The sequence below is a fragment of the Martes martes genome (genome assembly GCF_963455335.1).
Source record: "Martes martes genome assembly, chromosome: 11".
NCBI lineage: Eukaryota > Metazoa > Chordata > Mammalia > Carnivora > Mustelidae > Martes > Martes martes.
In genome coordinates, this window is record NC_137899.1 from 13,996,908 (window position 1) to 14,023,566 (window position 26,659).

At 40.0% G+C, this 26,659-nt stretch overlaps 1 protein-coding gene across 1 annotated transcript in view; it reads left to right on the plus strand.

The window, feature by feature from the left end:
• The window catches only part of VPS41 (VPS41 subunit of HOPS complex), a 173,721-nt gene that overhangs the window by 111,769 nt on the left and 35,293 nt on the right, over nt 1-26,659 (plus strand). The window contains exons 11-17 of the mRNA XM_080817899.1: nt 8,782-8,879; nt 12,473-12,602; nt 14,024-14,139; nt 16,321-16,377; nt 19,418-19,479; nt 20,857-20,938; nt 25,212-25,304. Of these exons, the coding sequence (XP_080674025.1) occupies nt 8,782-8,879; nt 12,473-12,602; nt 14,024-14,139; nt 16,321-16,377; nt 19,418-19,479; nt 20,857-20,938; nt 25,212-25,304 (638 nt within the window). The remainder of the gene's footprint in view (nt 1-8,781; nt 8,880-12,472; nt 12,603-14,023; nt 14,140-16,320; nt 16,378-19,417; nt 19,480-20,856; nt 20,939-25,211; nt 25,305-26,659) is intronic.

Genomic DNA, 26,659 nt, shown 5'->3' on the forward strand with positions numbered 1-26,659 from the left:
ATTTGGAGTAGAGACTTTAGTTCCCCTTGTTTTATTCTAGGGCTGATAGCCCTTCCTTGTTCTTCCTCCAAATTGCTAGGGAATATCTAGACTATAGTTGCCTTGGGTGGCTAACAAAATGGTTTCTTTTTTTTTTTTTTAAGATTTTATTTATTTATTCGACAGACAGAGATCACAAGTAGGCAGAGAGGCAGGCAGAGAGAGGAGGGAGCAGGCTCCCTGCTGAGCAGAGAGCCTGATGCGGGGCTCGATCCCAGGATCCTGGGATCATGACCTGAGCCGAAGGCAGAGGCTTTAACCCACTGAGCCACCCAGGCGCCCCAACAAAATGGTTTCTAAGGAGAGGGAACCAAGTCCAGATTATGATATGATTCCTTCAATTGTCTGAAAAAGAAGAAGCACTCTCGTTTGCTATTTTTTAGTGCTTGTAGTTGATGCATCAAGGTAGTTTTGGGGGTGTTTTTGGTCTCCGAAATTGTTTTTTAAGTTTTATTTTATTCTGGGAAGACACTTAAGTTGAGATCTACCCTCTTAAATTTGTAAGTTTACAATACATTATTGTTGACTGTGGGTACACTGTCGTACGGCAGATCGCTAGATCTCATTCATCTTGCCTACCTGAGACCTTCGCTCAGCAATTTCCCATTTTCCCCTTCCTTCCACCCTTGGCAACCACCATTCTGCTCTTTGACTCTATGAGTTTGACTTTTCTAAATACGTTAGAAATGGAATCATGCAGTATTTGTCTTTGGCTTGTTTCATTTATGTAGTGTCCTCGGGGTTCATCCATATTGTTGCATGTTGCGCAGTTTTCCTTTTTTAAGACTCAATAATGTTTCAGTGTCTGGGTACCACATTTCCTTTACCCATTCCTCTGTTGATGGGTATCTAGCTTGTTTTCTACATCTTGGCTGTTGTGAACAGTGCTGCAGTGAACATGAGAAGGCTAATGTCATTTTAAGATCCTGATTTCAATTATTTGGATAAATACCCAGAAGGAGGACTGCTGGATCATATGATAGTTGTATTTTTAGTTTTTTGTGGACCCTTTATGCTGTTTTTCATAGTGCAATGCCAGTCTGCATTCCTACCAGCCATGTGAGGGAGTTCGAGTTTCTCCACATCCTCACCAACATTTGTCTTTTTTCTTTTTTGACAATAGCCTATTTACAACTTAAAGTATAACTGCTTGGTTTGACCCTTTTGACCCAGCAGGTCCTTCACCATTACCTTTTCTGTCGTGTGAACAGTGTGTCGTGAGCTACTCGCTAAATCACTCCTCATCCGTGCTGCTTCCTGAGCACGAAAGTTGAGCTGAGCGGATGAGCCGATCATATCAGCTTAGCTCCGTCGTTTAGCCCAGTAGTGTGCTGAATATCAATTAGAAAAGATGTAATTAAATTGCAGACTATACTTGCTTTAAATGGTTTTTTTCTATGTGTACTATTGGTCCTGGCTTGCATGTGTTTGTTATCTTGCCTAATAGGCATTCTCTTCTCTTTTATTCCTGTCTGTTAGGTCCTCTCCATAGTTTGCTGATGTAAAACATGGTCATGCATATGCTTCATAGCACAGTCCTGAAGATGTTGGCATGTTGTGGTTTCCAAATGCATTTTCTTAGATCAGTGGTCAGGCTGACAGAGTGTCCAAACTTCCTGAAAATCCTGTGGGTAGTATATCCAGTCCATTAAAAAATACTAGCATCTGGTGACTTAAGGATTGGATTCTCTGGAGAGGAAGGTACTATCACAAAGGGGCCTGGGTGCTTTCTCGTAAGTGAAAGATACTCATTCCTATTTATATTTGCTTGAGAAACTCTTGTTTGTTTGCTCTCTTAAGAATCTTAGAGGCCCAGATCTATAGCAGATTATTTTATTTAGCTCCAGTGAAGACATCAGATTCTTCCAGGTCACATCTAATGGGCATTTTGAAACCCACAAAGGGAAAACAAGGACCAAAACAAAAGCAGCTGCCGCCACAGAACCCCCCAGAGAGTGGTCAAGGCCATAGCTTGCAATCCTGCTACCTGTAGCACACTTCTAACCTGAGCAGCTGAGAAAAGGAAGACTTCAATTTCCTGCTTGTGCTGCCTTCCGCTCAGGTGACTTTGGTCAAGTTACCTAACCTCACCGAGCTTCAGTGCCCTGCCGTGAAGGAAGTATAGGGTTGTTACAGTGAAAAGAAATCCTGTGTGTACAGTATTGCACGCATTGCCTCTTGAATGGGGAATATTCCTTAAATAGGAGCTGTTAGTAATATTACTATCATTTTCAGTTACTCCGTGAGAGAGAAAAACTGGTTTCTTTTAACAGCTGTCTTCTTTTAACAATCAGAAGACAAAAATACCATTGTCCATAAAGTCAACTGAACGAGAATTGGGGGAAGGGTATAAATAAGCTTTGATTGAATTATCCTAAAGAAATTAACATATTTCATAACTACATTTTTCAATAAAATATATCTATAAACCTATATGTTACAGATGCAAGTAATCAAAGATATTGATTTAAGTATCATCACTTATCGTCTGAATATACTGATAGTGACATAATCTACTTGTGAATTATTTGGAGAATGGTCTTTATATTCAGACCTAAAATCTTGATTTGTGTCCTTTACCAATTTAATGTACATTTTAAGTATGTTTCTTAAATGAAAATTTTTTAATTTACATGAAATGAAATGTTTTCTCTTATGTTATAAACACCATGCCTGCCCTTGAGGGGCTTATAGTCATGATTTTTGCTGTTTTCACCCTTATCCCTACCCCTGGAAATAAATTAACCTGCCTTGTACTGTGTCTTGCTTTATTTCCATTTTTGCATAGCATGTGTTATTACTGTTATTATTATTATTATTATATTCATTAGTATTTGCTTCTAGACTCACAGTGCCTTTTAAGTCAGACTGGGTCTTTTTCATTCTGATGCTTCTGAAAGAATGTTTTATGCCAAATTGGTGCTCAGTAATTCTTTATTAAGTAGTTGATGATCCTCAAAGATGTAAGACCCAAGGTACAAGAGAGTTGTTGTTAATTTCTTTTGGCAATCATTTTGAAACAGATAGTGGGTATGCGATGGTAGGCCCAACGGTACTTGTGTATCTGTGACTGTAACCCTGACCCCATTGCCCCGGCTGATAATAAAGTTGGTGTGTCTCACAGATAGCTTAACATTTTGTGCTTAGAGGATTCTCAGAAGATGGTGGTAGGGGTAGCATAATTTTTCAGCCTGCCTGAGTCATCACCTAAAAATGGAACAACTAGATCCTATAACCAAGGACTCATCGACAACATGTACAACACAACTGAGCGACAGATTAGTCCTGAGAACCCCAGATACAGGTGAATGGGAGAAGGCACCGACAGCCACAAGATGGGCGATGGTGTCAATGTCTGTGTGAGAGAAGGTAGAGGGGAGCAAGGGGGCATCTGGTGAATTTGAGATCAGAAGAACTCCCAGTCAGCAGGTGGGTATTCCCTGGAGAAGACCACAGCTCCGTGGGCGCAGGTTAGGTAAGGGGCTCACAGCCCACTGGCCTCTTTGAACCCTTAGCAGTTGAGCACCTAGTCCTGTGTGCTGAGGCTAGAGGAGGATAAAACCTGAAATCAGGATATGGACTGTAGAGACAGAAGAGAAGAGACAGAAGTAGGGCAGGGGCAGTGCCAGGAAGACTCAGAAAACAAGAGGCCAGGTTTTGAACACTAAATGAAAACAGCGTAGGAGGGAACTCTGTAAATTGAAGAGCTTCCCAGTCCCTGTCTCTTTCTAAGAGATCGGGGGACCATGACATCACCCACGGATGAGGACTGGAAAGGTACCAAGGTCAAATCTCATACTGAGGGTTAAGGAAAAGTAAATAAGAAGCAGAAGGACATTGTTGGCAATGAAAGCAAGAAACCAGAAAGAGACACCCACAACAAGCTCTAAGACATTTCTTTTAAAGTAATAGCAAGACATGAACAAACAAAGTTCAGAATTTTTAAAAATCTCAAATGAGATGACAGACCTCAAATATTTATAAATAATAGGACAATTTTAAAAATCACAAAGCAATAAGAAAAAAAGGTCTGCAGTGACATGGTAAATACTGAAGACGGGCAAAGATGATTCAGCCTACAAATAAGAGTCCCTGAAGAAAAGAACAAAATAAAGCAAAGGAAAGGAGCACATATGAGAAAACAATAATTCAAGAAAAGTCTCTTGAAACTACAAAGAAACAAAACTGAAAGCTATAAATTAAAAGTATACTCTTGTGTATCTAAGCGAGTGACCCACAATGAGCACCATCAAGATATATTTGAGTACAATTACTGGACTTCTAAGACAAACAGTCTGTTGGGCATCTCGATCTGCGCTGCTCGGTCCAGAAGCCACTGACCACATGGAGTCCTTGAAGAGCGGCAGGTGTGGGTTGAGCTGCGAGGCATACAGGATTCTAAACACCTAGTATGAAAATAAATAAATGGCCCCATTAATTTTTTATGTTGTCACGTGTTGAAAACATTTTAGATATGTTGTGCTAAATAAAATATATTTTTAAAATTCTACCTCTTTTGGGGCACCTGGGTGGCAAAGTGGGTTAAGCCTCTGCCTTCGGCTCAAGTCATGATCTCAGGGTCCTGAGATCGACCCCCGCATCAGGCTCTCTGCTCAGCGGGGAGCCTGCTTCTCCCTCTCTCTCTGCCTGCCTTTCTGCCTACTTGTGATCTCTCTCTCTCTCTCTCTCTCTGTCAAATAAATAAAATCTTTTTTTAAAAAAAATTACCTCTTTTTACTCTTTAATTTGGCTGCTAGATCATTTAAAATTGCATGTGCAAGTTGTCTCTTTGGCTTGCATTAATATACTTTTGGACAGTGTGGATTTAGGACTCTAACCTCCCTTCTGTATCAGGGTCCTCATTCTTCATCCAGAGGACCTCCCTAAGTAGAAATTTCCGGTGAATAGTCCTTTTGAAACTTTCTGTCAGTATGCTTGGAATCTTGCCTTTTGTCTTTTTCCTTGAATTCTTTCTTCCTGCGTTTCAAGGAACGGCTACTCTCCAGAAAAAGCCAGAGCACAGCAGCGCTTGCATCTGTGGAGGCAGAAAAAGAAAGCTGTGCCCGGGTCCTGACCAGAACCGCCTTGGCATGTCCATCCTACTCAGAGTGAGCACAGCGCCCCCTGCAGGGCTGGGGAGCCATCACCTCACTCTGTAGATCGCGTCCTGAGGGATAGCTGCTGGCTTGGGCTTTCTCTGGAAAAGGCATTCTTCTCTCCTTTTCTTCCCTCTTCAGCTCTTTCCTTCCGGTTTGTTTTAGTGCTCTCCGACCGAGTTTGTCTTTATTGTCTTTATGATTTATCTTTTCCAGATAACCAGTTTAAAGATGAGCTTCTGTGGTAATAGACCCATAAACTATCTGTATTTAAACTAGCTTTCCTTTAGGGAAAAACAGGTAATCTTCATTAAAATGATTAAAATCACTGGTATGTGTAAAAGAAGAGAATTTCCGGGAAAATAATTAACCAGAACATCCATTGGTCCTTTAAAAATTTGAAATAGAGGGGCGCCTGGGTGGCTCAGTGGGTTAAAGCCTCTGCCTTCGGCTCGGGTCGTGGTCCCAGGGTCCTGGGATCGAGCCCCGCATCGGGCTCTCTGCTCAGCAGGAAGCCTGCTTCCCTTCCTCTCTCTCTGGCTGCCTCTCTGCCTACCTGTGATCTCTGTCTGTCAAATAAATAAATAAAATCTTTAAAAATAATAATAAAAAAATAAAAATTTGAAATAGGAAACCCCATAATTACTTGAAGGTATTCTACAAAATCAGCCCATAAACTTTTACATCATTTATGAACGTTCTTCAGGAGAATAAACATTGCCATTCCACATTTCCTTCTCTTGACACTAATCTTGACACTATTTTTGCATGCGACATCTTGTCTTCGTAAATAACATTTTTCCAGTTAGTTTGTAATTTAGCCACTTCGCATTGTCTACCTAAATTATTACTAATTCTCAGTGAAGTCTGGTAAGATGTAGTACTTAACAAAAGCAGTGTCTGGAATTGAGAAGTGAAATAGCTATGTGGTTCTGCACATTTTTCCCTTGTTTTCTTTAAGAACACATTAGATTTTCTATCATTCTTAATTAGAGAACAGGAACTTTTCTGTCTTATTAATGGAAGCTTTTGAGGACTGGGAAGTAAGTATGTGGAGCAGGGAAGATTTGGATAGAATTATTTTTCTAGCTTCTCTGTTCTGTTCCTTACAGTGCATTCATTGAAACCAAGGCTTGATGTATATTTGGTTACCTGTAGGAGAGACACTGATACTCTCTGTCACTGTGAGCCTAGGCATATTTGGCATCCTGAATGGGGAGAGTACCTTGTTCACCCACCACTGGCTACGTGAAAGCTTCCTTGTAATTCCCAGGAATCTGGCATCTCTGGCTGGTTGATTGACTGATTAAACTGTATATGTAGCATTTCAATTATGAAATGTTATTTAGTAAAAGAAAACTCAAGTCTGTTTCTACCAAATGGGGTTTAACCACCTCAAGAGTGATGGCAATCAGAACCTCTGGTTAATGTGCCTGGATGCCTTCTAGAATGTGAAACTGCCACCTCTTTGATCACTGGGTCCTGCATGCCCCCATACTGTTCAGTAGCACCTGTACATTCCAGGCTTCCCCTGTCCCTTCCCTACCCCCTACTCCTGTGTACAGCTCCCCCTGTGGGAGCTTCTCTAGAACCTTCCATGCCTGGCTACCCTGGATGTGCTCATCTGTACATGTGGTCATGGTGGAGGTGGTTCTCTGCATATGCACTTCATGTGAACATGTATCACATTACCATTTTACCAAAAGTAGTTTTAAGTGCCTGAAGAAAAATACTCATTCGAGCTCATAAAGACTGAGGAAAAGTGTTAGTGGCAGTGCTGGGACCAGAGCACCTGTCTTTGGAGCTCTACTCTTTGGTTCTTAACAGGGCACCATGGCCACCTATGTGATCTAACTAAGGACAAAGCATAAGAAATACTATCTTTTTAATGTTTATGTTACTAACTAGTTAGTAATTTTTTTTGGTCAACCTCAATTTCATTTTGGTGTGAAAATTAAGTTGTGAAAACAGTTGTGTAAGAAGTTGACTTTAAAGATAAGAGGCAGGAATCTTTTACGGGATCTGCAGGAAAGTGGAGAAGAGGCAGAAGAAAAATTCAGTAGCCCCTCATTTCATCTGTGTTGGGGATTTTATTTCTACTCCGAGTACTTTATTTTATAGATGGGAAAAATTATACCTGCAAAAGTTAAATGTTTTTTCCAAGTTTGATTTAGTGGAAGTTATAACCCAGATTTCCTGACTCTACATTAAATATTGTTTCTTTTTTACAGAGGGAGTAGCAGACTCCCCGCTGAGCTGGTGGCCTTATGTGTGGCTTGATCCTAGGTCCCTGGGATCATGATCTGAGCTGAAGGCGGATGCTTAACTGACTGAGCCACCCAGCTGCTACTACATTAAATATTATTTCTGGTACACTATACTGACTTCCCCTAGTTTGGAGAAAAGAGCAGTTTCATCATAGAACTTAACTGAATCTGGGGCGCCTGAGTGGCTCAGTTGGTTAAGCATCCAACTCTTGGTTTCGGCTCATGTTGTGATCTTAGGGTTGTGAGATCAAGGCCCCACGCTGGGCTCCATGCTCAGCATGGAGTCTACTTGAGATTCTTTCCCCCTCCTTTTCTCCCTCCTCCTCTGCTCTTCCTGCTGTGCCTGCACTTTCTCATAAATAAATAAGTAAATAAAATCTTAAAAAAAAAAAACACACACACACAAAATTTAACTGAAGCCGAAGCTAATACCACAAACTGTGGTCTGAGTCAGGAAAGTCTTAGAAAATGTGGTGGGTCCAAATGAGAGTCTGCTTCAAAATGAATCTGTAAGTACAATGCATATTCCTAGAAGGGTCTCTGTCCCACCACTACTGTATCAGCTAGCTTTGCTGTGTAGCGAACCACCCCCAAACTTAGTTTCTTAAAGTAAAAGTCCTTTTTTATGAATATTTTACAGTAGCTAATTATTAGAATCACAGTGTTTGCAATATTAATACTTCTACCACTGAGCTTTCCTGTTGGGTCTATGAACTCCAGTGTAATTAAATCCATATACTTCTTAAGTGATGCACTGGTTTTACATTTTAAGTGCCTTTAAAAAGATAGAAATTTATTTCCTCTGACCTTTATTCCAATTAGGAAATAGTGGTCTTTCATCACAATATAATCTGTATTAACACACCTTTTTTTTTTTTTTTTACTTCTGAGCCTTCAAATAAAATGTTTATTATTAAAAAAAAAAAAAGGAACAATAGTTTCATAATTAGAAGTAGCATTCCTTATGACCTTTGGATCACTATAATGCCCTAATTGTGAAAAACCTACATTCAGGTGTTTTTTTTTTTAAAGTATTACTGTCATTAATATTAGTTTACATCGGGTTTCCTGGGTTTACAAATGTCTTCATGGGGTTTAACTATGTCATTTTTAAACTAGCTGGTCACAGTGTCACATGTGACCGTTCATGCTGGTATTGTCAGGTTTCCTTTTGATGATGCTAGAAAATTTTAAGTTTGAGTTTCTGGGTATCCTTTTCTGGCCTTTCATTATTGTCCAAAAAGTGTGTTTATCCACACCCCCTGTATGTTACATTTCTGTGGTAAATCCACCCAGTATTCACAGTCGATGTGTCCTTTCCTTGGTGGGCTGCTTTTTGTTCCTGTTAACACTGAATCTTTTATCCCTTTTGTTTGCAGTGTCTCAGTTTGAAACTGAATTCTACATCAGTGGACTCGCACCTCTCTGTGATCAGCTTGTTGTTCTTTCCTATGTGAAGGAGGTGTCGGAAAAAACGGTAATTTTTTTTATACCCCAAATGCAGAGGGAAGTGTGGGTTCATTTTTTAGCCTTGTAGCCAGATCAGGTTGCCCGTGAAAGGGCCGTGCCTTAGTCTGAGCAGAACTTCCTGACCTATAAAAGAAGGTCGGTGGAGATTATGTATTTATCTTTCAGAAGCTTCACTCATTGCCTGCCTTTGTTCCCTTTGCCGAGCCAAGGGAAGTCATTTTTTTTTCCTCTTTTTTTCCGTCTCGTGGTATTTTCGTCGAAAGGAATGAAGGATTTCTTTTGCTGAAGGGCAAAGAAACTTAAGCTGACACTGTGCATTAGCAGAAATGACAGCAATGAAGTTGATCTGCCGCAACAAGAGGGGCCCCTGTGGTCAGAGGGAATTATGGAAAGGGCACTTCATTTCCTGTGGTCCAGACAGATTTGCTTACTTCCCAGTGGCCAACTGAGTCTCTGTAGCTGGATTTTTGCTTTGAAATGGTTGTGGCGACGTCTTAGTCATCAATGCAAATGAGAGTATGAAATGTATGGCCAATAGAAAGCAGCAGAGAACCCAGATTTTGTTATACGTGACTTTGGAGGAAAGCCTGTATTTGTGATCCAGTGGAGGGCATGCCCAGTGGAGACACTCGGTCTTCCTTTGAAGCCTAGGTGGGCCCCATTCCCAGCTTGTCTTCACTGTTAGAGTCCAGGGGTTCTGCCAGGAAGGGGGACGCTAAGGATGGCTTCAAGGCATACACAAGGAGAGCTTATTGTAAAGGATTTTCTCTTAGGTGCTGTATATAAAAGAAATTACAAATTGATTGTCTAGTCCTTTACAGTAAGTAGGGCTCTCCTCGTCTGTATCCTCTCCTCCCCCCCCTTTTCAATTCTCTAGGAATAAAATGGGGGGGAACCCTGGGAGCCCCAGTTTTGAAGTGGTACCTGCTCTTGAGCATTTCTGTGAGCGAGCACTTGTAGTGGGAAGTCATCGCTATAGTAACCTGAGGCTCTGGGCGCCCATGTTGCTAGGCAATGGGATGCTGGAGATTTAAGTGAATACTCAGAGCGACTAAAATCAATAGGGCTGGCTTCTAGCCCTGTTGCAGGACATCACTTTATTATTTTATTTATTTTTTTGAAGATAAAGAAAAGCAGTGGCTCCCAAGGGACTAAATATAGTGCTTTCTGATGAGGAAGGTGGGGCAGATTGAGAATGTGATTGAAAGACATAGGAAAGCAGCACTAAAATGAAAAAGGGAAAGCCTCATAAACAACCGAGCAAAAAAAAGAAAGGAAGCAGGGAAACCTTTGTTGATAAAAGGGAGTATTACAAAGGAGTAAAGACCAAAGAAAGGCCAACCTCATAGAGCAAATTAGAAAATGAAATTGGAAAGAAAAGGAAAAGGCATTTTTTCAGAGGGAGAAGTGTGAGAGTCTCGGAGAGGACTCACGAGTGTGTGTGCCAGTGCATGTAGCTAATGTATATGACACCAGAGTACACCTTCGATCCTTAAACACAGAGTAAATTGATAAAATTATGACAAAAGGAGTAACGCAAGTGTGGGGCCAAGCCACTCCCCTTTTTTCTCTTTTGCTCATATGGGAAAGACAGTGGAACTGCAACATTAAACAAAACTTGCCTCTATATCCTACATATCCTCCCCCAGAATGTTCTCCCTTATACCTGTCACATCATGAGTGTGTCCTCACGTTGCCCATCATGGTGACACTGTCACTGGTTTTTATGAACCTTATTCTGCCTCTCTCTGTGCAGCTCTGTATTCCCCATCATTGTCATTTATTGTGGTTGTGAACTATTTCATCTGGATTTAGTAAGCTCTCCCCCCATCATATGTTTCTCTTTCATCCACTAATAAAGCATATATGTATCCAGAGTCATGCTAAGCATTGGAGATCAGAGACCCAACAAGACCAAATTCTCGCTCTTGGGAAGTTAATAAGTGGAACTGCTTGACCATTGAGCAAAGGTTATAAAGTAACAAGATGAATCACATCACCGATGGTTTCCTTAGGCCTCTCAGGGAGCTGTTTATGTGACCAAGCAGGGCGCTTTTCTTTTATTATTATTTGCTTCAAATATTTTTTCTATTCTTGCTATTCTAATTTTGATATTTTTTGTCATTGTTAGAGCAGTTCATTTTTTAAATATTCAAGTCTTTACGTTTTTTCTCATTGTTTCAAAATTGAGATAATTCTCATTTTTCCACAGATGTGAAAAATTATGCTGCATATTCACTATTTTTCCCCCCTCTACTAGTTGATCTTTTATAGTTGCTGTTTTATTTTTGGAGGGTTTTAAAATGTATGAGACGCAAAGCTAATGCAGTTGCTTCGCAGTTAACCTAACAAAATGGACCAGAGTACTCTGTGAGGCTTACAGTGTTCCTCGGGGAACTTGGGGAGTTGGGGAGGCCCCGACTTGTCTCACACTGTCCCCTTCATCTGGGTTTTCTGCGGTGGTGTCACACGGCTACAGGTCTTACTGCTTTGGAAAATGCTCGACTGTGTGTTTTTTGCCTGCGTGCTGAATGCTCAGAAAGCTCAACCTTTCAAAGTAAAACAAACTTGACTTCAAGATTCACTGTAAGTCACACTTTTTCAACAAGTTGCTGTCTCACCATTTACTTATGTGACTTTGACCTTAGTAGAGTTTTTGATCCCCATTTCCTTCTTCTGTGATATTCGGAGCAGTCAGTCATTTAAGACCCCATCACCTTCTAGGTTAGTGGAACTGCATCAGCCTAAAAAACTCTCCTTCCCCCTTCTTTCTCTTTCTTTCTTCTTCTTTTTTTTCTTTTTTTAGATTTTATTTATTTATTTGACAGAGAGAGATCACAAGTAGGCAGAGAGGCAGGCAGGGGGCGGGGAGTGTAGGGGGAAGTAGGCTCCCTGCCAAGCAGAGAGCCAGATGCGGATGTGGGGCTCGATCCCAGGACCCGGAGACCATGACCTGAGCCGAAGGCAGAGACTTAACCCACTGAGCCATCCAGGCGCCCCCAACTTCTTTCTTGACCTACAACTGCACTGTTCAAAAGTATGGTCACTAACCTTATGTGGCTATCTAAATTTTAATTAATGAAAATGAAATAAAAGGGAAAACTCGGTTTTTTGGTCGCGGCTAGCCACCAGTGACTCCTGCCCTTGGCACACACCCCCGCCCTGGGCCTGTGCTCTTGGTGACCATTGCCTTCTCAGCGTGTTCTGTTTTCGACATAGCTCTCAATCTCTGTGGCTTGTCAGCATCACCAGTAAGCTTACCAGTAGTGGCAGTGGTTTGGCAGTTGGTAATACTGTTTTTACCCTTTCTCACATTGGTGAGGAAGAGACATAAGCTGGTTGTGGAAGTGTGTGGTGGCTGTGCCCTTGGAGATGAGTGATGGACGGCTGCAGGGGCACAGTAGCTCCTGTCCTGTTGATGTCATACAGAAGGTCAGGAAATAACATGGTGTGATGAGGCTGTTGGTGCAGGTGGATAGAGGGGCTCACATCTGCTGAAATTATGAAGCCCGTGCATTTACTTATGACTGACTGGAATGAATTTGTACAGTTTCTAGTAACATATTGAAAAACACACCCTTCCTTCTCTCTTCCTCCCAGGAAAGAGAATACTGTGCCAGGCCGAGACTGGATATCATCCAGCCGCTCTCTGAAACCTGTGAAGAGATCTCTTCTGACGCTCTGACCGTGAGAGGCTTTCAGGAGAACGAGTGTAGAGATTATCATTTAGGTGAGAGACCAAGGCTCTGGCTCATGCTATTTCTTATACTTGTGGGTTTTTTCCTTTTCATGTGATTAGCACAACCAGTAATTTAAATTGAGGTGCTGCAAGGGTCGTAGAGACTACCTGGGCAGACCTCTCGTGTTGAAGATGAGGGCATGAGGCCCAGACATATTGCAAAACGTGCCTGAGCTCGCACAGCAGATGGGAGGGGTGGGCTTGGGGCCAGAACTGAGGTGAATAGGCTCCATGGTCTTTGTTCTTATGTCTGCTGTCGTAATTAGTGTGACACTTACATTGACTTCGGGCAACATGGTTCTGTGGTTGCCATATGACTCCCAACCTCATATATCTGGAAAGCGTGCTGTGGGTTGGCCGAGAAGTCATCTTTCTCTTTGTGACCAAATGCGCAGAGCCTAGAAGAGGGCCTGACAACTACTAGATGTTCGCTGAATATTTGCAGAGTGGATGAGTGCATACACTGGTCAACTGCTCAGAAATAAAGGACGAACCACTGCTGTTTGGTCATACTGGAACCTCTGTGCTCAAGTGTCCTCCTATCCTTTAAAAATACATTGATGAAAGTAGAACAGCCTAAGTTGTTTTTTTTTTTTAAGAAATTCTTTCCTGCTTCAAAAACAATTGACATGTTTCAGAATATTTTCAGTTCTCGTTTTGGCCAAAGGAAACAAAGAAATACTCTATACAATTGGAGCTTTCTTATATGTGGCCCCTAATCAGTTGAAAAGTGTGAGAGTCTATTCCGGACTTGGCAGAAAGCAAATGTGACTCAAACTAGAAGTGTCTGAGCTAGGTATTGTGCTCAGAGAAAACTCTGCTGCACCCTTAGAAACCCTTCAGAACAGGTTGTATAATTGAATTCTGCAGGAAACCCTCACGATCGGCATTCTGCACAACATGCCGAAATGATAGATTATGTCCCCAGGGCTTGGGGCATCTGTCATTTATGCTGTAGATGGCCTTGACCTTGATGAGGAGGAGACATTTATCGCCAACTGTGGGGTGTAATTGTTCTGTTAAAATAGAACAGTGCTGTAAATGGCCATAAATTTAGTTTATATACAGAAGATGAATTCTGATACACCATAGACATGGAGAATTTTGATCACTATCTTTCAGTCAAGGTCACAATGTTAATGTGTTAAACACAGAATTATAAACTACCTTACTCTTTTGAAGTTTTTTGGTATTCCTTCCTTGCCTCCCTTCTTTTTTCTTTCAAATAATTTTACATGTAAATGTTTTTTAAAGTACTTGCACCTTCAAACAGAGCCAAACACACTTGCTCCAAAGATAGGCAAGTTTTCTGTTCCCTCTGGAGTTGGGTTACCCAACCAAGTCTCTGAAACTACAGCCAAGGTTTCTACTGCTAAATCACCCACACTGTTTCTTTCTTCCCTCACCTCTAGAGTACTCTGAAGGGGAATCGCTCTTTTACATCGTGAGTCCAAGAGATGTTGTAGTGGCCAAGGAACGAGACCAAGATGACCACATCGACTGGCTCCTTGAAAAGAAGAAATATGAGGTAGTTTTGATTTTCCTTTCTTTAAAGTATTGACACATCTGTAACAGGGAGAGGACAAAAGGTTTCTGTAATAAATCTTTTGTGTAAGTGAATTAGAATGCCCCAAGCTAAAAATATATAAGAGACTAATAACTTTCCAATGCTCTTTTCAGAAATTAGGGGGAAAAGGATTACAAGGAGGATAACTGGCTTTACTGTTCAGTGGAGGAGGAGGAGGTGGTGGTAGTAGAGGGAGCAGGGTGGGTTCGATCCAGCCTACGCAAGTGTTTTTTTTGTGGCTTTTCGAGGAAAATAAAATGGAGCTAGTATTTCAGAATTGTCTCCTATATTTTAGTGGTACTGTTTATTTGTGCTTATTTTATATGTAAAGTCAAGCTATTAATTTACTGTTCACTGAGGATGGTTTGAACACTTTGCAGACAGAATGATGTGGTCCACTTCATTGAGTCTTGAATCAGACTGATATGAGCAGAAAACTGTCCCATGATGAGTTTCTCTTTTTCAAAAACAGAAACCTTTCTGACTTTAAAAGCTGAAAAGGCAAATATTATGTTGGTTTGGTTAGAGAAATTCTCTGGATGGGCTTCTATGCTAATTAGCTAAAAGCAAACAAAAACTAATCCACTGTTTGTTGCTTTTAAGTTTGTGACCACCTGAAAGGATTTGGGGGAAAAATATTTTTCATGTATAAACTAGAGTTCAGGGATTGATACAAAAAGTTTATATTTCAGTTATTACTATATTGCTTCAGATCCAGTGGTTCCCTAAATAATTTTATGTGTTTTTTAAAGATTTTATTTCCTGGGTGGCTCAGTCAGTTAAGCGTCTGCCTTCAGCTCAGGCCATGATCCCAGGGTCCCGGGATCATGGCCTGATCATCCCGGGATCATCGGACTTCCTGCTCAGCGGGAGGTCTGCTTCTCTCTGTTCCCGCCCCCTGCTTGTCCTCTCTCTCTCTCTCTCTCTCAAATAAAAAATAAAATCTTTAAAAAATTTATATATATATATATATATATAATTTGTGTATAAATATATATTTTATATTTTGTATATAAATATAATATATTTATATTTATATTTATATATGTATATATATTTATATATAAATATATATTAATATATATACATATATAAATATATATAAATATAATTTTTATTATATTTATTATTTTTATATATATTTATATATTTATATATATTTTATTTATATATATTATTATTTTATTATATTTATTATTTATATTATATATTTATATATAAATATATAAATATTTATATATATTATATAAATATAAATATATAAATTATATAATTATATATATAATTTATATATATATTTATATATATTATATTTATATTATATAAATATAATATATATAAATATATATATAAATGTAAATATAAAATATTTATATATAAATATATATAAATATATAAATATTTATATATATTTATAAATATATAATATAATAAATTTGTATATAAATATATATTTTATATATATAGGTAGGAAGAGGGAAAGAGAGGGACAAGCCAACTCTGCACTGAGCCCCAATGCCGGGCTTGACCCGGAGATCATGGTCTGAGCTAAAACCAAGAGTCAGATGCTTAACTGACTGAGCCACCCAGGCACCCCAATAATTTTATGTTTTGACGTTTGTGTTATAGTAATAATAATGAACTTTCCAAAATAAAAGTAAAATCAAGGATTTCCAAAATCTTAATTGCAGATACACCTAAATGTATCCATATGGTTTATTTTTTGCATTTCATAAAGGAAAAGTGCCACTTTGTCAATGTATGTCATGCAGATTTAGAATGACAGATGAATTTTTTTTGTTGTTTGAATCTAGGAGATTTTGTCGTATTTTGATTTGTGTCTGAAATGTGATTCCAATATCCTAATGTGGAAATGCATTCAAATGGAAATAAGAGAAGTCTTCATTTTGGTTGACTGCTTTTGTTTGAGTATGAATGCAGTGGGGTTCATTCAACCATAACATTAAAAATGCCCATGCTTGAAGCAAAAGCCACAGGAAAATGGGGCTTTATTTATGTAGTCCAGAACTTTAAAACATAATAAATATAGTGTTTATAACCTCAATATCTTTCTTTCCCACTCTCTCTCATTTTTCCCTCCCTTCTTTTCTGACTCCTTTTATCATGCTTCTGTAAATAAAGGAAGCTTTGATGGCAGCTGAAATCAGCCAGAAGAACATTAAAAGACATAAGATTCTAGTAAGTATGTAATTTTATTATTTGAAGCATAACTTTATCTTTCGATAAGTTATAATGAGACTGAAAGTAATTTGAAAAGAACGGATTTTTCCTATGTTTTTGAGACCTTATTTCAGACTAATTCTCCAACCTGCAAGGTCAAAATATTTCATTTTATTGAATCTGTTTCTGCTTGTAAACAAGAGACTTGAACACCCGCTAAGAGGCAGTTTTAGGTAATTTGGAACCTGAATTTGTGAAATGCACTTTAAATACAAAGCTTTCCAGTTATGTGTGGGGAAGTTTCTTTAAATCATAGGTAAAACCACATTATCACAAAATTTATCAAGAGTAGTTTCATAAAACCAGATTGCTTCAGTGTCTCCATAAGAAGAGTCATTTGTGTTATAGAGACTAATCTAGGACCTCAGATACATTTTCATTATATTTTGGACTCTGGAAAAATTTAATGACCAAAAGCACGTTTCTTTACTAACTGTGCCAGTGGATGGGCGTATAGAAAACTGGAGAGAGTGTGAAGGGTCCTTAGAGATCAGTGAGTCCAGGACCCTTATTTCTAGATGAAAACTGTATTTATGGCTGTTTGGGATTGTGGCACAAATTCCTCACCTTAAACTTTCCTGAAACTCCACATAAAATGTCTTGAGAGTAAACAGGCAAAATAACTCAGGAATCCAAAAGAAGAAAGAGAACCAGATCATATCCCTGCATTCAAAAGTGTGGAGATTAAACAGAGATTATCTAGAAATGGAGTAGAAGGTATTCTGCCCAACAGAATAGTATATGGGACAGTGCAGAGAATTGAAACCACTTGGCCTGCTTGGTTAGGTGGGGGCAGTCGCAGAGTGTATATATGGGTAGCAAGAACCAGAATCTGAAGGGCCATGTGTTATTAGGAGTTTGGCTCCACCTTGAGATCCTCTACAGGACAGTTTATGCTTTCAGTGCCTCATCAGATCTGCTTGTTAGATTCTCCGATGAAGAAAGGGGCTAGAGGGAGCCCGGCTGAAATGGGAATCAATAGAACAGCTTCCTTCTTGGTAGAAAAGTGGTAGGATGAGACCTACAGAGTCAGTAGGAATGGAGAGGTGAAGACAGGTAGAGGATACATTCAGCTGGACTCTGCGGGATACAGTGACTGGCTCCTCATGCACAGGAGAGTGAGAAATCTAGGCTGACGCCCAGTCTTTGGGCTTGGGCTTCTGGTGGTTGGTGTTGCCATTCCCTAAGAGAGGGAGACTATGTGAGGGGGAACAGGCTCAGGGGAGGGAGTGTGGGAGGATTAATCCTGGTTTTGACACATTGGATTTGGGCCGTCTCTGGGACATCCTAGTGGAGCTCAGGGAAGAGATCTGGACCCAGAGATTTGTCAGCAAACAGGTGTCAGTGGAAGGCATGAGTTTGAACCAGTCCACATGGGGTGAGTATCTAGCCTCAGAAAACAGAACTTGAATGGAACCATTGGGAATGCCAGTCTTCAAAGGAGAAGTGCCCAAAATAGTTTGGAATGGCCAGAGGAAGGTTTTCATGGGAGAGCGGGTCAAAGGTAAGACAAGCTCAGCCAGTCGGTGGTACGCTGGGTGTGGCAATATGAAAGTGACAAGTGAATGTTCTCTGTATTACTCATTCTCAGCGTGCTGTAAGGAGTGAAAAGTGAGAAGGAGATGATGAAGTAGAGTTGCATGTTGGCTGTGAAGTGGAAAGGAGTGCAGACTGGCTGGGGCCGGGACATTAAAAAAGGTCGTTGGTGATGGCGGCTATTTTGTGTGAGAGAGACACTGAACATGCTTACGCTAAAGAGAAGAGAGAAAATAGGGTTGAGATTAAAGGAGGGCAGAGAAAGAGGATGAGTGGCACAGTAAGCTCCACAGTAGGGTAAGGGCCTGGCATGAGGAGTAAGTAAGGTTGGAGAAATGGGCTCTACAAAGGACACATTCTCTTCTCTGACCCTGGACAGAAAGACTCCATAGTACTGTGATATGTGGTCTGTTTCCAGAAAAGTAAACTTAGGCACCCTTTTTTTTTTTTTTTTTTACTCTTTAGTTTCTACAGATTTGAAATAGGATTTCCCATATAGTCATTATTGCAGTAAAATTTAATAAAGTAGGAACTATTAGTATTTTCCCACAGCCTTGACATGGCCCCATCCTATACATTAGTTATGCGCCTTTTTTTTTTTTCCCCCTCCTAGCACAGCATAATTTCATACCATACAGGCAGAGAGAGAGATGGGCTGCTGCCATTTCTGCCATCCGGGAAGAAATTCCACAACACCTTTTTTTGTACATAAACTAGAACTTAAAATCCAAGTTTTGTTATATAATAAATTTAAGCTTCTTATGAAAACGCTTTTAGTCAGAAATAATATTTCACAAGAGTCCTGGGGGGAGATCAAGCAAGAGCTCTCACGTCTTTGGTGACTCAGGCCACCTCAGATCCTTTCAGAACGGAGGTGGTGTAAGAAAACGAATTTTACTCAGAAGCCAGCCTGAGCTGCAATCCCATTTTCCTCATCTGTAAACTCATGGGTGTGAATCACATGTTTTTGGACATCATTTTCACATTAATGTTAACCTTAAGATTCAGTATTTCCCTTTAATATGATTGTTCTCTTGTCATGTATTTCTTACAGCATTTCTTCAGACGTGATATAGAGGAGACCAATAGCTCACCTCTTACAGATGAAAGCACGAAAAACCACTTTATATCCAGTGACAGCATGAAATTGTTGAATCATGTTTCTAATATTACAGATTTCTTCTGTAGAAAATCTCTTAATCGGGGGCAAGTTAGGAGCCTTTACCGTAGGAATGTTATTTTTGTGTGAATTCTAAAATTTGTGAAAATATAACTACAAGTGCATTTAAATCTGCTTAGGAAGAAAATGAGCATAAGTACATATAGCGCACTAGGGTATATAAAACAGGTTCTAGCCTGTAGTGCCAGTAAGACCCTGATGTCATGGGCTGCTCAGGAACTGAGGCTCAACTTTGCGGTTGTTCTGATTAATTATGAAATTCCTTCATTTAATTTTCCCTAGGATATTGGCTTGGCATACATAAACCACCTGGTGGAGAAAGGAGAGTATGACATAGCAGCACGGTAATACTGATATTTTCACGGTTATTTGTTACTATAAATAGAATTTAGAAATAAATTTTAACACTAAAATAAGCCATTCTCTGAGGTCAACCTTTTTTTTGGGGGGGGGGTTGTTCTTGCAGGGGTAATTTTTGAGTATTGGCTATAACCACAGAATGGATTTGTTAGTTAACCACCTACTGTCTCATTTTCACCAAACAAGAGAATTAATAGAAAGATGTCAAAAGTCACGAAGAGTCGGAGAGGTTACCCTTTTTGTAAGCTAACAAGTTAGCACAAGGGTCCTGGCAGAAGACATGAGACTCCCGGGTTAGAGACACAAGCCTAACTCAGCAGTGGTAGTAGCGGGCATATTGGCATTTGTGCCAGATCCCACAGCTCCAGTTCCCACAGCACAACACACAGGGCCAGCCAGGTGACATTGCACAGACCATCACTCGTGTTACAGGAGAGGGACCCTGAGCTTAAGATCTCTGACTCTTTTATAATGGACAGTGATCGTGCCTGCCTTGAGAGGAACCTGATATATTTATTATACCGGACACTAAACAATCCTGCCCTTTGCTCTGGAGGGAAACATCATCTGTGTCTCTCATATCCATGGCTGTTCTACAAGCAACCTTGAGAAGGCAATCAGTGCCACTGCTTGTAATTCAAGGAGAGTTGTCTCCCAGCAAGAGGGTGGCAATTCAGGGGAAGTGACCAGATTTCAGGCTTCAGGTTTGCAGGGGTCTGTGGTAGACAAGAGCGTAAATGTTACGTAGTGGCCATGTGGGTTGTGTGAGTGGCTCCCTTTGGAGCTTCGTGGTGCTCCCCTCTAGGACTGCAGGACAGCCTGGGAACGTAGCCTTCAAGCCAACCTCTTGTTTCCTGAGATTTAGGGAGGCCTGTTTCTTCGATGTGTAAATTAAATTTTTATTCATATATAAGTATTTCTCCAGATTATATACTATGATAGGATTCTAAGTTTCTGAAGTCTGATTTTGTAGTCCATTATTTAAAGTTATTTAAGAAGTGGTTTAAATCGGTACTTTGGGATATGATGACATTTCTTCAAGGTGAGAAAGGTCCCAAAACCAGCAGGGCTCATCGGGATAAGTAGGAAACTCAGAACAGGATAATCATTAGGAAAAACCCTAACCATCATCTTCAGAAAGTGATTCATCTTTATTTATAAGTATTTTGTAATAATTTTTATGATTTTTGTCCACCTTGTATATGAAATCAAGTAGTTATCTAGTAATTCCTTTATGTGCATTGGCACCTGAGATAGAAATTTGTCAAAACTCTGGGACGAGAGATTTATCTAAACCAATAGAGGAAATGTCTACTTACTCTTTTTTTTTTTCTTTCTCCCTGGGATGTTTTTACTGCCAGCAAATGCCAGAAAATTCTTGGGAAAAATGCAGCACTCTGGGAATATGAAGTTTATAAATTTAAAGAAATTGGACAGCTTAAGGTAAGCACAGCCTTATTTTTAACTCTGAATTTTTGTATGTAGCATATTGAGATTGAGATGGAAATAAAATTAAGACAATAGTAATCAGTTCTTTCCTGGGAAGCAAGTGTTAGCTAGGAAGAAAAACCAAAATACAGATCTGTTTTATAGTTTATGTGTGTAAAATGTATACATATGTGTTATATCCTCTTATATCCCACCAATTCTGTGTTTAGATAACGTTTTTATGGATTTTTTTTAAGGAATTATTTAATGAGGGAGAGAAAGAGCAGGGGAATGGGCAGAGGGAAAGAATCTCAAGCAGACTCGGGCACAGAGCCCGATGCAGGGCTTGGTTCCACACCCCCAAGATCATGACCTGAGCTGAAACCAAGAGTCAGATGCTTAACTGACTGAGCCACCCAGGTGCCCCTGAAGTTTTTTGTTCTCTTTAATGAATATGGAAAACAGGTATAGTCTCATCCTGCAGATTATAAAATTAGAGGAAGGGGAGATGCAAGGTGGGGGGGTTTGGGGGGAGGTAGGAAAAGAAAAAATGAAAAGATGGGATTGGGAGGGAGACAAACCATAAAAGACTCAATCTCAAGAAACAGACTGAGGGTTGCGGGGGGGAAGGGGGACGGGAGAGGGTGGTGGGGAAATGGACATTGGGGAGGGTATGGGCTATGATGAGTGCTGTGAAATGTGTAAACCAGATGATTCACAGACCTGTACCCCTGGGGATAAAAATACATTATATGTTTATTAAAATAAAAAATTAAAAAAAAAATAAAAAAAAAAATAAAATAAAATTAGGCTTTTTTAAAATGCGCTGAAGAATTAATGCATTTTTCAAATAATATATTATTTGCTGAAAGGCAAATGGAAAAGTTTGACCATGTAGCAATAACAAATAATTTAATACTTCATGTTTTTACCTTTTTTTTTTCTTTTTCAAGTTTTCTATTAATTTATAGTTGGTTAACATGCCATGTAATGTCAAGTGTCAAATTTAGTAATCTATCACTTGCATACAACACCCAGTGCTCATCACAGGTGCCCTCCTTAATACCTGTCACCTATTTAATCCATCCCCTACCCATCTCCCCTCCAGTAACCCTCAGTTTGTTTTGTATAGTTAAGAGTCTGTTTTCTGATTTGCCTTTTTCTTTCTCCCCTCATGTTCATCTGTTTTGTTCCTTAAATTGAGTGAAATCATAGGCGTTTGTCTTTCTCTGACTTACTTTGCTTAGCATAATACTTTCTAGCTCTGTCCACATCATGGCAAGTGGCACAATTTCATTCTTTCTTATGGATGGGAAATACTGCCTTGTATATATGTATATACCTATCTTCTTGATCCATTCATTAGGACTCTTTCCATAATTTGGCTATTGTTGATAATGCTGCTATAAACATCACAGTGCATGTATCCTTCTGAATCAGTATTTTTGTATTCTTTGGGTAAATACCTAGTCGTGCAATTGCTGGATCATAGGGTAGCTCTATTTCTAACTTCTTGAGGACCCTGCATACTGTTTTCCACAGTGGCTGTACCAGTATGCGTTTCCCACCAGCAGTGTAAGAAGGTTCCTCTTTCTCCACATTCTCACAAACACCTGTGGTTTCCTGTGTTGTTAATTTTAACCATTCTTACTGGCGTGAGGTGGTATCTCATTGTGGTTTTGATTTATGTGTCCCTGATGATGAGTGATGTTGAGCATCTTTTCATGTCTGTTGGCCGTTTGTACGTCTTTTATAGAAAAATGTCTATTCGTGTCTTCTGCCCATTTTTTAACTGGATTATTTGTGTTTTGAGTGTTCAGTTTTATAAATTCTTTTTTTTATATAAATTCTTTATATATTTTAGAGATTGACCTTTCCAAGACATGTGTTTTGCAAATATCTTATCCCATTCCAAAGGTTGCCTCTTAGTTTCGTTGATTGTTTCCTTTGAAGGAAGCAATTTACCTTTCAACTTAATGCATGACCTTCAAAGTAAACAATAAAGTATTCCTATGTTTGTTTAAAACATTTAAATTTTTTTTTAATGTTATTATGTTATGTTAGTTACCATATGGTACATCATTAGTTTTTGATAATGTTCCATGATTCATTATTGCATATAACAGCCAGTGCTCCATGCAATATTTATGAGCCTTTACAGTATTCTCTTGAAGTTATGAATATGTTTTTAAAAATTCCCAGTTATAGGGCATCTAGATGGCTCAATCAGTTAAGCATCTGCCTTCGGCTCAGGTCCTGATCTCAGAGTCCTGGGATCAAGCCCCACATCAGGCTCCCTGGGGAATCTGCTTCTCACTCTCCCTCCTCCCCACTTGTGCACGCTCTCTCTCACTCGCTTTCTCAAATAAATAAGTAAATAACATCTTTAAAAAAAAAAAAATTTCCCAGTTAGGTTGCCTGCGCTATGACAGGTGCACTTGCCCCAGGGATTCTTCTCATCCTGTTTGTTTGGCTGCTCCTGAAGGATCTTACCCAGTCCTGTGACCATGTTTAGCCTGATGGCTTTATGACCCAGACCTTTTTATTAATTTCAGTATCTATGCTGGAAGTGTGTGATGGCTCTTTTTCCTTGTAGGAACTACTGATAGTGATCACTCAAATCATTGTCAGTCCATTTCTTTCCCAATTCCAGTCTGTATCTGTGACCTCATGGCGTACCTATTCCTCCATGCTTAAGAGCTCACAGCCACTGCCTACATGAGAACATCTGACTCACGTCCTCATGATGTTTCATCTCTGGTTCTCATCAGTCCTTCCTTGTCCATACCAGGCCTCTCCTCCCCTGGGGGGCCATGGCCTCAACTCTTGACTATGCTGTTTCAGGGGCCTTCTGACAGATCTGTGAACAACCCTACCCCAGAGTTAGCTGCTTAAAAAATATATCTGCTATTCTCACTTCCCTTCTTCTCAAAGTATAAAATCCAAATAGTTTTCATTGCCCCACCTCACTTTTCTCCCCATCTGGGGACCGCTCTCCCACATCTCGGAGCCACTCTGATCTCCCTGAATACACAGTGCACATCCATGGCTCCGTGCCCTTCCTCATGCTGTTCCTTCTGCCAGGGTGCCCTGCCCTGTCTTTCTTTGCCTGATAGACTCCTGGCATTTGTCATCTCTGCCTCAGGATACAAAATTGGCCCCTGCTCATCGCAGCACCTGGTTAACACCTTGCTTATGTAACACTTAGCAGCCAGTGTTCCGGTTGGCTGTTTAAATGTCTGCATACTGTTCCCCTGAGGCTCTGAGCCCCCTAGTTCTGCGTCCCCAGAACAAAGTGTAGCGATTGGTACATATGCCCTGCCAAGTCATTCAACAGTGTTTGTGAATTCAACACTTAACGTGCACTGAAACAGCTAAGGAATGCAAGGTGTGTATTTTCCCTTAATTTCAAACTATGATTATGAGTTTTTAAAGAATGATATATTCCATTTTAAGGGAAAAAAATATGAATAGATGACCTGTAACTCCTTGACTCCTTAAGGTAGCTTTTATCTCTGTGACATTCTCCCTCCTATTTAGATTTTCTTTAATTCCTCTGGAAGAACAGAGAGAGAAAGTCTAACTTAACTGAGGCAGTTGTTTTAGTCATCGTTCATACATATATACACCTCATATATACTTTTGAAAAAAAGGGTAATGTGTCATAAGAAGGTAGAGTTGATTTGAATTTTTCTTTTCATAATAATTTTCCAAAACACTCTGGTGCCTTACATTTAAAAGTAGAAATATGCAGATGGTCTCCTACTTACAGTAGTTCAGCTTATGATTTTTCAACTTTAGAGGGGTGCAAAGGCATAACACATTCAGTAGAAACCGCACACTGAACTTGGATCTTTCCCCGGGGGGAATGACTCCTGGGATGATCCTCTGTTGGGATGCCGGGCTGGGTTTCAAGCCGCACACACACCATTTTCTACCCCCACGGCCATTCTCTTTTTCATTTTCAGTACAATATTCAGTAACCTAAATGAGATACTCAACACTTGATTCTAAAATAGGCCAGGTGTTAGACGACTTTGCCCAACTGTCGGCTCACATACGTGGTGTGAGCGTATATAAGGTAGGCTCGGCTAAGCTGTGGAATTCAGTAGGGGGGCTGTTTCAGTGCATTTCTGACTTAAAATATTTTCAGTTTCTGATGGGTCTGTCAGAATGTAACCCTATAGTAGGTTGAGGAAGTTCTGTGCTTTCATATTTTCTGCATAATTGGAGTCTGGTTTTGTTTTGCCCCTTCTGAAATGACCTCTTTTTCCTCCTTCTTCCTTAGGCTATTAGTCCGTACTTGCCAAGAGGAGATCCAGTTCTGAAACCACTCATCTATGAAATGATCTTACATGAATTTTTGGAAAGTGATTATGAGGTACGGCCTTCCGACGTAGTCATACTTAACTTGCTCTCGATGGGAAAATGGTAAGAAATCGAGAAAAATAATACAGTGGATCAGGCGGTTGAGAGGGAGCAGATTTGCAGTTTGTGGGAGATGGATGAAACTGAGGTGACGTGCTCATGACAGCTCATGTCTCTGTGGATAGCGAAAACCTCTCATCCATGCACATTTTGGAGAATTCTTCGTTCGTTTATAGTTTCCTAAAGCCACTTCGTTTGGCTCCTTGAGAAAGCTGAAGAAAAAGGACAAGTGCTGTGTGGTGATTTCGTACGTAGAAGAGCAGCTGCTGGTGCTGCTTAAAGCCTGAGACTCAGATCTCAGTTTGCCTGAGGAGGACTGGGGAGAAACTGGGGTGGCAGGAATGGGGAGGGGGCTTGGACGGGATCTGTTTGCTTACTGATGAGGGAGAAAGGCAGTAGTTAACATCGTTCATCTGCTATGTGCTCTCCACTCTCATGCGCATGTTGCGATTTTGTGCTCCGGATGACACTATAAACGGTAATATCCAATTTTATAGATAAGGAAACTAAAGATAAAAGAAATTAAATATTTGTTCACAGACGTATATTTAAAAAATAGGCCTGCTGGATTTGAATTTAAATTTGGTGTTTGTATGCACCCAAAATGGATTATAATTTTTTTTTTGGATTATAATTTTTAAAGTTGGGTGATTTAAGATGAATTTATTCAGAAAATACCTGTGTGGTATCTACTATATTGTAGGCACATGGTAGGCACTAGGTGTACAGGCGTGAACAAAAGGACGCGTGTTCTGCGGTAGCTCATTGCCCGAGTCACATGCAAGCGTGTAAACCACTGCTTCTCAACAGGAGCTGAGTATGCCCTCCCGGGGACATTGGGTCGCATCTGGAGACATTTTTGGGTTGTCATGACTAGGTAATTGGTGCTACTGACCCCAATTTAATGGATGGAGGTGAATTTTAGATTGAAAGATCTACAAGGGTCCTTTATGATAATGATCCATACCTGGATAACTCGGATGTTTGGTCAGTCATTGTCAGACAGTTGTTCCTGGATATGGATGATTCAGACAGCCTGAAGCACATGTGGTCCGTACAGTTCCTTTACTTTTATAAGCCTGTGTTCTTATCATAGGAAGGGATCAAGTGCTTCAGGATGAATTAAACTTGAACAAATTACTTCCTTAATAATTGTGCATACTAATGGAAACAGCATTTTCTCATTTTCTCTTATTACTGTGTATTGTAATCCAATCTGCTCTAACAGCAGGGATCTCTTTCTTTCTAGAGTAGACATACGTCTTCTAGAAGAGCTATGGTAATAGTTTCTGTTGTTTGTGTTGGGTA